A 14,583-nucleotide genomic window follows, 5' to 3' on the forward strand; every position below is an offset into this window, starting at 1 on the left:
TGATTTATAAATCTTATTTTGTACCGTATTTTGCCAAATATTTATTTTAGAAATGGCTGTAGTGTCTGAATCTAGCACTAACAAAACATTATTCCTTCTTCTGTTCAGTTCCTAACCCTCCTGGACCCATCATGGTGACGTCTCAGACTGTGAAGTCCATCAACTTCACCTGGCCCTTTCCAAATGACATGGATTCCAATCAGTACAACTTCAGCGTGTCCAGCTTTAATGGCTCCTTAATTAGTGGAAACAACTTTTTCCTGCTGGACAACCTCCAGTCTGGAAGCCTCTACAGTATATCTGTTGTTACTGAAGGCGTGCTGAACTATCAGAGCACTGCAGTGACAACAAAAAACTATACCAGTGAGTGTGATTAACACACATTTGATCACACCAGGGCTATTACTTATTATTTCTATTTTTCAAAAGTTTGTCTAAGTGTGGGTTTCTAGTTTAGTCACTCATCTAATTACAAATCTGATCTTTGAATTTTGTTATTTGTTAACTGGTATACTTACATTTATTTTTCAGATTTTGGCTATCATTTTTATTATTGTGATATAGTAACAGTGACAGGTTCCTAAAGAGATATTTTTGCACAGAACAATAGTATTTAACAAAACATGATAAAGCTTTCTAAGAAACAACTGTGTATGTATATAGTTTCTCAATTATAATTAAGTAACAATGCTAAATAAAAGCTAAACAAAGTTAACACAATACTTGAATTTAATTTTACTTTTGACTACTTAAATCTTAGTTTTTTTTATGTAGTAACCTTTGTACATGAACACTCTGATAGATATCAAGGCCATTCTGAAGTGCCAATTGACATATTGAGCACCTAATTACGACAGCATGGCTTCCAAACTCCTCATGCCCGTGTGGCGAACCACATACGTTATTTATACTATTTTTCCCAAATCTGACACATAAAAACACATATCTGTGCTTCATATCCACTGTATCTCGTCTGTCTCATTTCCTCAGGACCATATCCTGTAACCAATCTGACAATGACAAACATCACCACAAATGCAGTGACCTTGGTGTGGGATCAGCCAGAGAGCAAACCAAACTACTCATATTTAGTGCAGACCAACAACAGCTCCATTTTTGTATCTGTGGTAGTCTCAAAAAACATAACGATCAATGGACTTCTCTCTGGGAGCAACTACAACTTCACCGTCACCACACAGACACCAGATGGCACTAAGGCAGATCCTGTGCCAGTGTCCAACTTTACACGTATGTATATACTGTATATCATATCCAATATACTGTCCCTACACCTGGGAAATAGCCAAATTAACCCCAAACCAAATAAGCAAAACAATAGTTTAGGTTATCACTTTATTATTCCGTTAAGTTTTAGCTATCTCTGTAGCCTTTGTACTGAGGCGAGTGCTGCATATTTAATAGAGTGAGAGAATATAAAAGAAGATTATGTGCTTTATGTTGATTCATAAAAAAAAAACACTTTCTGCTCTGTTTGTAGGTCCATATGGAATTGGACAGTTGGAAGCTGAAACCTTAAACACAACTGCTGTACGTCTGAATTGGACGAAACCGCTGGAGTACAAGTCTGAATACACCTATTGGGTTAGGACTATAGGCTGTGGGTCCCAAAACCAAACTGTCCTAGGAGAAGTCGCAGTGATGTCAGAGCTTCCCCCTGGGACCAGCTGCACCTTCTGTGTTTCTGTCAGAGCAGCAAATGGCATCAAAGGGGAAGCAAACTGCACCTCCCAGTACACTAGTAAGACCTGTCATTTCTGTTTTTTTGGTTGTTGTTGTTTTTTTTTATTGTCACGGTGTTTGATCAGCTTTAATCCTTCCTCCTCCGCACATTAACAGAGCCTGAGGCAGTGCAACCCAGTATCTCCAGCCAGGGCTCCAATAGTTCAATCCTGGTGTCGTGGACCACACCTCCTGGGAGAGTGGAGCATTATATAGTTTACCTAAACAGCAGTTCCTTTTCCCTGAACTCCACCAGTACCTTTTCCCTGAACTCCACCAGTACCTCCTTTCTGTTTGGCAACTTGCGTGCTGGAAGGCTTTACACTGCCATGGTAACCACATATAGTGGACCCTTCAGTGCATCATCTGGATTCATTAGTAATGCAACCTGTAAGTATGATACATTTGTTAGATTTTCGGTTGTTTCATATTTAGTAATTCGCACAATAGCATAAACTTTACAGCAGTTTCCATGGGCATCCAGTGGTTTTTATTAAGTTAACTTGAAAATGTGTGACATTTGGAATCCACAACAGTGAAACATTGTTTGACTTCAATTTTTAATAATCAGTTTAACATCACGTGGCACTGCAGTTGTGAGCAAAGCTGATGCTCAAACCTTCATGGTGCTTTCAAAGAGCTGATGCACAATGACTTAACGGCCCGTTCTCTGGCATCACACAGGTCACACAAGACAATAATGCAAGACAAAAAAAAATCATCTTTCTAATCAGCTGTTATTGATTGGCAAAAGAAATCCAATGAACATAAGTCAATTTATTGTAATGATGTGACTGTGTGGTCATTTCACAAATAAATAATGTTGCTCCTCAGCAACCTTAAATATCACATGTCAGAGCTTCCTTTATTGCATAAACAGGGAGTTTTCACAACAGCCTTATTATAACAAAGCCCAAAAAAATGAAAGGCAATGAAATGTTTACTGTAATGGTTTACCTGTTCAAGTTCAAGTTCAAGACCTTTATTTGTCCCCGAGGGGCAATTAATTTTGCTGCAGTAGCAAAGTAGTACCCAAACAATACATGACAATAAAAACATTCAACATCATTAAAATTTACAATACACATCCGACAAATTGATATATTAATACCACTAACATTTAAATTTAAATTTCAGTTCAGTGCAGATGTTACCTCTTTTTTCAGAATTTATCAAAGAGATAGCAGAGGGTACAAAGGAAAATTTATATCTATTTGTTTTGGCGTATGGCTGATTAAGGCGGGAACCAGAAGGCAACATCTTAAATTCTGCATGCAGGGGGTGAGAACTACAAGACATGATGGATTCCGCCTTTTTCAGTACATGTCTATTGTACAGTTAATTTAGTTTTACCTGTTGAATCCCGATAATTTTGCTGCTAACTTTATTTACCATTGCTAATGTGTTCTTCTGTTTTAAACTAAGAGAAGCATACCAGCAAATACATGTAAAAGTAAAAACGGACTCAATAAAAGATTTATAAAACAATGTCATCCGGGATCTGTCTACTTGAAACTTAGCTAACTTTCTCAGACAGAAGAGACGTTGCTGACTTTTCTTATTCAGCATGTCTGTGTTCAGGTCAAAGGTCAACTTGTTATCAATAATGATTCCCAAATACTTGTACAACTCAACAAATTCAACCTCTTTTCCATCTATAATCGTTTTTCCAAGAGTTGGATGGTGACGTCTAAAATTAATGCACATTGTAAATTGATTATACATTCTGCAATGTGATATATATATATACAGTAGTCATGTAGGGCAGCTAAAAAGTTATGGCGTGCTTCGAAAAATGGCCTGTGATTCTGGAAAATCTTTGTGTTATATATGTAATAGAAAACACAAAACACTATCAGTATGGCCCTTTAAGTGTTCATATTTTGGTTACTCTGCTTGTTGAAGTTCACGTCTATAATTTCTTCCCTCCAGTCCCTAACCCTCCTGGGCCGATTGAGCTCCTGTCGAAGACAACCAACTCCATTGAGGTCAGGTGGAAGGAAGCGCCACTGATGAACGGTGCATCATTCTACTACCAGTTGACTAAACTATCAGCCCAGGGAGGAGAAAACATCACTACCAATAACACCAGTTATACTTTTGGTTCCCTGCTTTCTGGAACACCTTACAACTTCTCCGTTGCAACAGTGGGTGAAATGGGTTTTCAGAGTGAGAGCGTTCAGATCTACATGGTCACTACAAGTAAGGGTTTTATTTGTGTACCCAAGCAATGTGCAGACACACGCACTTTTATGTTTCACCTTAACTATCTAGTAAAATTTATATCGCTCAAATTTCTTTCAAACAACCAGGACCGTTCTGTGTGAAGATTCTTACGACTTCTACAAAAGAGGAGAGCATCACAGTCATGTGGAACGAACCCGACGAATACAAGAATAGCTATCGTTACTATCTGACCTGGCAAGGCTCAGATGGGACTATTAGTAATATAACAATTCAAGAAAAAAATTATACTGTCAATAATCTAGTTCCTGGCAGCAGCTATGTCTTTAATGTGACCACAGTGACCTCCGATGGAACCAAAAGTGCTCCAAAATGGATTTCCAATTGCACAAGTATGGTCATACCAGCTTGATTAATTTCAATACACTTATTGCAATCATATTTTCAAATCATTTTGTTTTTCAACTGAGCACATATACAGAAAAAGAAAAACCTGTGGAACAATGCTACATTCAGTGTTCATTTCTGTTTGATGCTGCAGATGCAAGCCCGGTGACAAACCTTTCATGTATTGGGCCAAACACAACAAATGCAGAAATCCTCCTGTCCTGGACCAAACCCAATGGCCAAAACTCTGGCTTCCAGGTCACTAAAAACAACATCGAGAACAACATAATATACACCTGCTGCAAATATACTGTGTCCAACCTTAGTCACTATACTGGATACAATCTGACAGTGGTGACTCAGAGCTGTGGATTACCTAGCACTCCTAGGTCTCTTCTCTGCAGGACAGGCATCACAAGTAGGACATTATGCTCTGTGAACATTATAAATACAAAACTTGCAATGTATGCATGTAAATACTAATAATATGTATTTGAGTAAAAACGTCTCAAAATCTAATTCACTTTTATTTCTTTTTAAAGATCCAGTCATTCCAAAGAACTATGAGTCACTAGTGGCGGTGACTTCCATGGCATACAACAAGTTCACCCTTCAGATTGACCCCATCCTGCTGGATAGCACCAATGGGCCAATCACACAAGTTGGGGTGCTGGTGACAAACACCTTTTCTGGTGGGTTTCTTGTTCTCTTTTTAATGTCAGGAAGCGTAATATTGTGTTGTGCTATTGTTATCCATTAGTGCCGAAGTGACCATTTGCTGGACATCAGTTTATTTATGCCTACTTTAAGTATTTCTCTCTGTGTTCTTCATTTGTTTCATATGATAAATAAATCAGACTCATGACAACAACTTCCTAGTCAAAAGCCAATTACTGTAATTTCTGTCCTTCCAGGTAACCTTTCTGATCTGGTAAAGTACGTGGGGGCAACTTATGATCAGTGGAAGGCAGGGAAAAATCTAGGATACATGGCAACAGTCAGCAATCAGACACAGCCAATCCAAACGCGCAGTGTAGGGAGCTATCTGATCATAGAAGTTGGAGATGGATCCACATGGAACGGCTACACTAACGGTGCTCTGGAGGCTACTGGACGTTACCAGTAAGAGCACAAATAATATTGTCTTGTATGAATAAGTGTCCAGAAACAGATAATATAAAGAAGTAACTTCTCTATTATACATTTTGAAGATATTCAGTAACAGAGATGAACAGATTAATAAGTTAGAAGTCTCAGATATGTGTATGTCTCTTAACTGATTTGTTCAATCCTGCAGATTTGCTATTGTGTTGTTCACCAAACTGACTCTCAACACAAACAACCTTGTGAATGTTCAACTGTCACTGCTGTCACAAACAAACTTCTATGATACTATTACACTCCCACAGAACCCAGGTACATTATAATATTCACAACATAGGTTTTTGCTATGAAATGCTCCCATAAGTAAAAAAAAAAAAAAAAAAAAAAAAACATTGCTCACTGGACTCTTTCCTTGTCTTTCTGTTGTAATCTCTGTCAACATTTTAGCAGTTGTCACTGGCATTGCTGTCGGAGCAACATTGGGAATTTTTTTCATTCTCTTCATCATCCTCATCGTCTTCATTATCTACTGGAAAAGGTTTGTCATTGTGATATTAATAAAAAAAAGACTACTGAGTCAGTGTCTATAGGACTAAACTCTAAACTTGCTATTCATGTACTTTAGGTTATCCAAAAAAGAATCGCCCGACATCCAGATACAATCAATGAGGTGAGATTTTTATTGAATTGAGTTATTTTACATTTATTATACGTTTAAAGTAAATGGACAACAATTGTTTATTTAACTGTTGGTCAACATTGCTTTTCCCTCTTCATTTTTCCAGAGCCAAGGTGTAAGTATAAATCCTTTAAATCAGGAAGTATGATCAGATCTACCAAATGTTACACATTATGAAATAAAGAGAGAGTGTTTTTCTGAACAAAACGTCTGACTCTTGTCTGACCTCTGGTGTTCATTTGAGCAGAAGTGTGGCTGTGAGGGTGGAGGACTACGAAGCTTACTACAAGAAGCAGAAAGCAGACTCCAACTGTGGCTTTGCTGAAGAATTTGAGGTAAAACATGAGCTTAATATTCCAATTAATTAAAAAAAATATATATTTAAATTAGCCTATCTATCCATAGCCGGCAATTATATAGTTAGTTGTCATTGAAACCAATATCTAAACAATGTCCAATATATTATGTAGTTTAATCTATATTGAATCATGTCATTTATTCATTCGGACAATATGAGTTGTTGAGATTGTGCATCCTTACTAATATTAAGTTGCTGTTCTTTTTGGTATTGTACATGCACCAGATTTTGGTCATAAAGTTTGCCATCCAGTCATCAATCACACTTTTTTTTCTTTCTTTCAAAAGGACCTGAAGCTTGTTGGTACAGCTCAGGCGAAAACGCACGCTCTGATGTTGGAGAACAAGCCCAAGAACCGCTACAACAACGTGCTTCCCTGTTAGTTACCTTAACGAGTCAACCTCTACTGCTTTCGACAATAACGCTCACTCACTCTTTAAACTACATCATCGCCTATCATACTGTATCTACTATCATTATCTCTTTTTTAATTAGACATTAAATCAAAAATGATCACACATTCACGCATCAGTACGACCTTTTAACATGTAGCATTTTCTTCATTTCATTTACCCCCTTTTTCTCACCTCCCAGATGACTCCTCTAGGGTGAAACTCTCTATTATCCATGGGAGTCCATATGATGACTACATCAATGCTAACTACATGCCGGTGCGTACTGACCCTCTTTAAAACAGCTCTCTGCCTCAGTCATTGCTTCAGTCTCAGTAAACATCCTGCTGAACAACAATATCTGCTCATTCTTTCGCTTAATGCCATGCCATTCAAACTGTTCCACCTTCATCCACAGTGATGTTGGAAACACTTGAGAATCTCCTAGAAAACTAAACAGAATGAACGTTAATGTTCTGAGTCTGGGCTGATGTTTTATTTGACAGGGTTACGACTCCAGGAAGGAGTATATCGCAGCTCAGGGTCCTTTGCCCAGCACAGTCAACGAGTTCTGGAGGATGATCTGGGAGAAGAACGTACAGACTCTGGTCATGCTGACACGCTGTAATGAACAGGGACGAGTGAGTTCGAACACAAACGCAATGCCTAGCAGCAACGTGCACACGTGTCTTCGCTAGTGTTAGCTAGCATACTGTTGTGCCTGATATCTCATCCTACATGTAATCAGTAACGTAGTCCATGAATGCATTCTCCATGTTAAAACAATTGTGCGCTATCATCTTTATGTAAACATGTTGCAGGAAAGTTAATGCGTTACATTATGATTGCTTAATTAAAGGTGCAGTAGGTAAGCCTTATAAAACTAACTTTCTGTCATATTTGCTGAAACTGACCCTATGTTCCAGTAGAACTACATGAAGCAGGTCATTAAAACAGCCTGTAGTGCAATTTGCAAAAATCCACCGCTCCCTGTTCAGATGCACCATTCAAGTTAATCAATGCTCATGCACACCCATTAATTCTCCCTTGTGGGGGGAGGGGCTTAGGAGACTGTTTTGGGCTTTAGCGGAAAAGGGGGGAGGGACTGAGAAGTTGTCGATGTTCACATTTTTTTGGCTAAGTTCTGGATCTTCACAATCATTCGTACAGCACCTTTAAAGGTCCCATGGCCCTTTATGAGGTTTTTTAACATTAATATGCGTTCCCCCAGCCTGCCTATGGTCCCCCAGTGGCTAGAAATGGTGATAGGTGTAAACCGAGCCCTGGGTATCCTGCTCTGCCTTTGAGAAAATGAAAGCTCAGATGGGCCGATCTGGAATCTTGCATTGACATCATGGCTTTCAAACTAGCAAAGTGGCAGGTGGTCAAGGCCACACCCCCACTCTCCACCTTGCCCCCCCCTCTCTCCTCCTCAATAGTTACAGACACAGAAATGGCACATACTAAGGAAAGCTCATTGTGGGACTGGCTCTAGTGGCTGTAATTCTGCACCAAGGCTGAATTTCTGGAAAGAGACTTCAGATACAGTATTAGGGGACCACTAAGGTCTATAGAAAAGCATCCAAACAGCACCATGTCATGGGACCTTTAAATGTAAAGCAGTTCATCTCCATAAGCAGCGATTCATAAATGTTGTATGAAACATGTATGACCTGACCACTAAAATGTTCTACCAGGTTAATAAGAAAGAAAATGAAATGAAAAGTATGATGAATTTCCACATCTCACACAGTGCTATTATAAACACTTTAAAAGAAGCACTACAGCTGATTGACACACATATCAGTGCCTTGCTCGTTGAAAAATCTCATAAAATGAAAAAAGTTTTCTCCTTAAAATGTACCTGCACTTTGAATAGTGCTATTACCGAATGTAATGTAGCGTTCTATATTCTGAAAATGAATACTTGCAGTCTGTGACAACTAAACAATTGTCTTCTTTTTTAAGGTAAAATGTGAGCAATATTGGGATCATGGCACCAAGCACTTTGAAAACATCACTGTAACAACAACCTCTGACATACCACTTGAAGACTGGACCATCAGGGACTTTAACATAAAAAATGTAAGTGGCCAAAGAAAAAAATCTTTGGAAGAGGGTGAAAATCAACACTGTGCGTCAGTAGAAGTCATCACCCATTAGTGCTTATTTAGCACCTTTAGTTTGGAAAACTTGTACATATCAGCTCTATGAGTGAACAAACAACCATCTACTGAACACTTGACAATAATCTCAAGAATGTGCAGTCTGATGAAAAGACACATTTCACAAAACATGTCCTTCTGAGCCAAGGCACCGTGATCTAACTTGACAATAATTGTGAAAATGTGTTTCTCTGCATCACAGCCTGTGGCTGTAATTTTATGAAATCATACACTTTTTACAGCATTTTCGAATGTCGCTGTAGCCTACACGTTGATTTTTTTTTTTTTTTTTGCCACAACTACTGTGTGCATATTTGTCCTTCAGGTGAAAACAGCAGAGAGTCGTTCAGTGCGTCACTTCCACTTCACAGCCTGGCCAGATCACGGTGTACCACAAACCACCGAGCTCCTCATCAGCTTCAGACACTTGGTCAGAGAGCACATGGACCAATACTCCAGACACTCTCCTACTGTGGTCCACTGCAGGTCCGACAGAACACACACACACACCCACACACACACCCACACACACACACACACACACACACACACACACACCTTTGCCTTCAATTCTATACTGTATATATATAATATAATAATAACTATAATAAACTGTTTCAGAAATGACAAAACAATTAATTGGATATTCTGTTTGTCTCTCCTCCCTCCCTTGTCTTTGTTGTCTACACTCAGTGCTGGTGTTGGACGCACAGGCACCTTCATAGCCATTGACCGTTTGATCTTCCAGATCGAAAGGGAAAATATTGTGGACGTGTACGGCATCGTCCACGATCAGCGCATGCACCGGCCCCTCATGGTGCAGACAGAGGTAGGAAACGGTCGCATTTACTTACTGGTACATGTTGTTTGAAATACAGTATGTGAGGAGTATATGAAGTGTGCTGCAGCTCAGTAAACTTTTATATATGACGTCCCTGCAGGACCAGTATGTGTTCTTAAACCAGTGTGCCTTGGACATCATCAGATCAAGAACTGGAACCAACGTGGATCTAATCTACCAAAACACCGCTGCACTCTCTATTTACGAGAACATAGAACCAAAAAAAGGTTTTCCCAAAAAAGGGTACCACAATGCATAGGCCCGAGAAACCACTAAGGTCTTCCACTTCTCTCTTTTCTCTTAACAAGAAACCGAGCAGACATTTGCAAAGGGAACGCAGATTGTCCTAAAAAAAATTTTTTTTGACCTGTTATGCTTTTGTTAAGAATCTTGTAGTTTTCTAGGTGCCTGGGTAGCTGGCAGGCGCACTCCTCGAGCGTGACCTGGGGCCCTTTGCTGCATATCATTCCTCCTCTCTCTCCCCTATCATGTCTTCTGCTGTCCTAAATAAATTAAGGCCTAAAATGCCCAAAAAAGAATTGTATAGCTTTCTGAATGTAAACCTCTATTTTGTGGTATTTATTTGGTGAAAATGGTGAATCTTTGACAATAGAGGGAGCTATACTGTATGTGGAGATAAAATAGGGGACATAATCACTGACCAAAGATATTTGGATTATATGTAAACTTTGATCAATTATAAAATTGGATTCCCTCTTATAACTGCAGATTTTTGTATTGTTCCGTTTTTTTAATGTTGTGCTTGTTTACTACTGTATATGACTTACTGATGATTTAATATTTTGCTCAGGTATTACACTTTTGACAAAGAAAAACTTAACTTGTAATGAATTGAACCTTTGGTATTGCCTTGTACAATGATTTGCTAGTATAAATACTATGTGCCTTTTCAAAACCTGTATGCTTTAGTGCCAGTAGTTGGCACTCCATTATGTTTGTCTTTTAACTGAAAAAGACAAAAAGGGACTGTTGCTGTATATATTACCATGTTACAGGAACCATAACATTAAGTTTCTCAATACATCATATTTTAGTGATGTTTGTCAGATCATCAGGCCAATTCTGTGTGCACCTTTTAAACCAATTTGAATTGTGCAATGCCTTTAAATGAAGGAGTTTTGTTGTTCATTGTAGATACTTGTGTATGTGTATGCTCTGTTGTGAATAATGCACTGGATGCATTTGTTTTCTATACACTGTCCACTTTTATAATATTTAGAGATTAATGACATTTTGGCCATGTGCTTTGTGAAACTGGATGGAACATTTTGCTATCCACCCTTCATTTGATTGTTACAATTTTACTTTGATCATTTTTCTTCTTCTTTTGATTAAAGAGATGGATCACATAACACAACAACTCAGGAACTTAAACAATCAAAACTGAACATTTTGCTGGGGAGATATGGTAGGATGTTTTTGAAATGCTTCATGTGATGTTTGCTGTTACAATGCAAATAAATGTAAAAAGAGCAAGAATGTTTTATGTGCGTACCCTTCAATCTGTAAAACCAAATGTGATTGGAGGTGTTATTACTTTTTTACTCCACATTTGTTTATGGCTATTGTGTGGTAGTGTTCCTATAACCCAACAGCTTAACGCTTTTACTCTCACCATAATGTTATATTTAATAAAATTACAAATCTAAAAAATATTTTACAAGCTAATATCATTAAAAGCATACCTTGCACAATATGTGTGACAGCTACACTAGACACTGCACTGTTGATACTTATATCATTTCTGAATTGTTTCAGTCAAATGGAAAGATCAAAAGAAGCAAACCGTAGAATAAGCTGCATGCTGCAGAGGAGGACTGAGCTGGCACACCTCTGCATTATTCAGAGCAACTTTGAGGTTGCAGGTAGCTAAGTGCACCCTCAAAGAATGAATAAATAATGCCATTTCTGTTTCTGACTTCATGAGGAAAAAACCTTTTACACAGAGACTTCAAAAAGTTCTAATTTTACAGCTCACAGCAGGCCTAACACTTTTTGTGTTTTAATATATTTCTCACTCATCATTGTTGCATGTCTTTCATATCCACAAGTTCAATCTAAAAATAGATGTGGTATTTGAATGCTTCTTTCTAGTTCCCTATGCTGTGTCTTGCATTAAAAGGAATACAGACAGATGGAGCTTACCTTCAGATACAAAGTTAAAATAGGACATAAGATAACTGGGTGAACCAAATTTAATGATGAGCTCAAATGCGTATATGCCAGAAATCCACCATAATGGATGGAAGCCCAATGCCCAATTTAGTGGAAGAACACACAACCACACAGCTAAGGTTCTTGCATTGACCTTTAAGTTAAGACGTGTAAAGTTTACACTATATAGCAGCATGAAGACTTTCAGACTCTATGCTACATATTTGTTAATATAATAGCAATCTAAAAACTAGTATGCACGACATTTACTTGTAATAGTATGATAAAACTTGTAATAGAGTATGTTCACATTGTGTAGTGCTACATTTAATGAAGATACAAATCTTATTAGGCTACTTTATGCACCACTATGAAATACACAGTCTGTCCATTGCTTTCTGATATTCAAGTTTTCTTGTTCCAGTTTGAGGAGTACAAATCGTCGTCGTGAATGCTCTATATAATCTTAACAACTGGGCTTAAATACTAAATTTGTGATACTCAAAATGTATAAGGATCATGTTTGCTCTTGTAGGCAATATTACACAAGGCCTAACTAGTTGCAGCAGATGTGTTGTACGCTGCTGCGGCCACAGGTGGCGCCAGGGCGCCCTGTGTAGCAGCAGCAGCAGCAGCAGCAGCCGCCAGATGAACGGTCCGCAGCAGGAGGATCCAGTCCACTCCACACTCTCCATGTTGAAACGGAGCAACTTCTCCTCCAGCCGACTCCTACCGGCCACCACAGCCCGCCTGCTGCTCCCCTCAGCCCAGCTATCTCACACAGTCCCGTGCTATGAAGCTGGACTGGAAAAGAAGCTCGGACACAACTGTATGAGCAGCACGCTGGTCGACACAGAGTAAGTTTACGTTTAACTGAGCTCCTAATACGCCACGCCAACACGTCGATAAAGATACATTGCTATTTTTAGCGAGCATTATTTGCAGTTGTTCAACTAACGTATGTTTTATGTGCTAACTTACGTCAGCTAGCGGAGCTCAGGTAGCATTAACTGGTAGAATGAGGAGGATTTGCTTTTTTTCCGGACGGTAGTTTTGAGGCTCATAACGTCGCAATATTCTGAGGAATTTGGTCAGTCAGTGGTGGTAGTAACGTTATCTGTGTCTGTGTGGTGTGTTGTCTGCCCGAGTAGTGGCTAATGTTCAAGCTAGCTAGCTAGCTACATAAAGTAGAACCTCATCACCCTGTTAGCAGACCGTGCCCCATGCGGCTGCAGCTTGGCTGTCACTTGTTTGCCTGGCAACCATGAACCTGTAACGTTGCCTCTGTATTATTTCCTCGTATTTATTTTGTTAACCTTCCTGCCATCACCTGCTTCAAGTGTAACGGTGGACTGCATTTGTTTTATTGGACCAATCAAAAATGGATAACGATAACGTTACTGTATCACGTTATAACAGCGCGTGTAGTAATGTTAGCTAAAGCAATCTCCGTAGCAATAACCATATAGCGATTATTGCTACTTCCAAACAACCTCCACTCCACATTACTCAAAGAAATGATAATACCAGTAACGTAACAACGCCGTAATGCCATGCAGGGCGCGACGTGCAGTATGTAACGTTTAGACATAATGCGGTGTGTAGGTGATTCATAGGAGAGCGCTGTGAGGCTGGTAGGCATTTAAATATCAAATACCGGTACCCTACTGTAGTACAGGGAGAGACATCTTCAGCATGGTTCAACTCCAGTGTTTCTGGTGTAATGCCAGAGCTGTAATCTTTGGCATGTTTCCTTACTGTCAACAACCTTTTCTACAGAGACTCCTCTCAATTTATATCAAGAGCACTGGATAATTTGAGTTTTTTTGTGATATGTTATACAGAATTAAGCAAACAGCCTTTATATTGAGGATAGGCATCTCCTGTCAACTGTGTTGACATGACAATAAAGTATTGAATGAATTGAATATGACCTTCTTTACTATTATATGTAGTGTTCTTGTGATTAGAACTAGTCTGGCTATCACCAGACCAAGCTCAATCTTAGATTAGATTAGATAATACTTTATTCATCCCACAATAGGGAAATTCACTTACTACAGCAGCAGTTTTTCCACAATAAAAACAAACCAACGAACAAACAACAGACAAACAACAGACAATATAAAAAGTATTTAAGTAAAGTAAATTGAGGTGGCCATAGTGCGAAACATATTGTAATGTAAGTAAGTAATTGACGTGAAATTAGATTGAATAATATGTAATTTAAATAACAGCAAAATGTAATTAACCATAATATAAATGATATTTAAGTGTGACCATAATATAAATAATATTGAAAAAGTAAGTACTCGGAATGGAAAAATATAAATACAGATAATAACAAAGATATACATAAAGCCAAGATGAGTGGTGGGTAATAATTGAAACAGGAACATTGAACATTAGTCTAGGGAGTCTGCTCTGTATTTTCTACTGCTTCAGGAGGCGGGATCAACGGGCATAGTTCAAATGACTCTGTCCTTCAACCAATCAGACCGACGAACCGGGTGACGTAGCAGCGACAGCGGCATCGACGGGGTTGTTGCGCTTCGGTG

At 38.7% G+C, this 14,583-nt stretch overlaps 2 protein-coding genes across 4 annotated transcripts in view; both read left to right on the forward strand.

Moving 5' to 3' along the window:
- Window positions 1-11,350, forward strand: part of ptprja (protein tyrosine phosphatase receptor type Ja) — a 38,344-nt gene extending 26,994 nt beyond the window's left edge. The window contains exons 12-32 of the mRNA XM_028586375.1: window positions 109-363; window positions 991-1,248; window positions 1,499-1,759; window positions 1,858-2,130; window positions 3,673-3,942; window positions 4,053-4,316; window positions 4,466-4,729; window positions 4,854-5,003; window positions 5,226-5,433; window positions 5,609-5,727; window positions 5,863-5,953; window positions 6,041-6,085; window positions 6,201-6,209; window positions 6,342-6,429; window positions 6,740-6,830; window positions 7,047-7,123; window positions 7,351-7,485; window positions 8,813-8,929; window positions 9,335-9,495; window positions 9,703-9,838; window positions 9,951-11,350. Coding sequence (XP_028442176.1) covers window positions 109-363; window positions 991-1,248; window positions 1,499-1,759; window positions 1,858-2,130; window positions 3,673-3,942; window positions 4,053-4,316; window positions 4,466-4,729; window positions 4,854-5,003; window positions 5,226-5,433; window positions 5,609-5,727; window positions 5,863-5,953; window positions 6,041-6,085; window positions 6,201-6,209; window positions 6,342-6,429; window positions 6,740-6,830; window positions 7,047-7,123; window positions 7,351-7,485; window positions 8,813-8,929; window positions 9,335-9,495; window positions 9,703-9,838; window positions 9,951-10,109 — 3,431 coding nt within the window. The 3' untranslated portion in view covers window positions 10,110-11,350. The remainder of the gene's footprint in view (window positions 1-108; window positions 364-990; window positions 1,249-1,498; window positions 1,760-1,857; window positions 2,131-3,672; window positions 3,943-4,052; window positions 4,317-4,465; window positions 4,730-4,853; window positions 5,004-5,225; window positions 5,434-5,608; window positions 5,728-5,862; window positions 5,954-6,040; window positions 6,086-6,200; window positions 6,210-6,341; window positions 6,430-6,739; window positions 6,831-7,046; window positions 7,124-7,350; window positions 7,486-8,812; window positions 8,930-9,334; window positions 9,496-9,702; window positions 9,839-9,950) is intronic.
- A 1,253-nt stretch (window positions 11,351-12,603) lies between these two features.
- Window positions 12,604-14,583, forward strand: part of osbpl5 (oxysterol binding protein-like 5) — a 61,183-nt gene continuing 59,203 nt past the window's right edge. For all 3 annotated transcript variants that reach the window (XM_028585123.1, XM_028585124.1, XM_028585125.1), the window contains exon 1: window positions 12,604-12,882. The gene's annotated coding sequence lies outside the window, so the exon portion shown is untranslated. The remainder of the gene's footprint in view (window positions 12,883-14,583) is intronic.

The sequence above is a fragment of the Perca flavescens genome, chromosome 8 (assembly GCF_004354835.1).
Source record: "Perca flavescens isolate YP-PL-M2 chromosome 8, PFLA_1.0, whole genome shotgun sequence".
Taxonomy (NCBI): domain Eukaryota; kingdom Metazoa; phylum Chordata; class Actinopteri; order Perciformes; family Percidae; genus Perca; species Perca flavescens.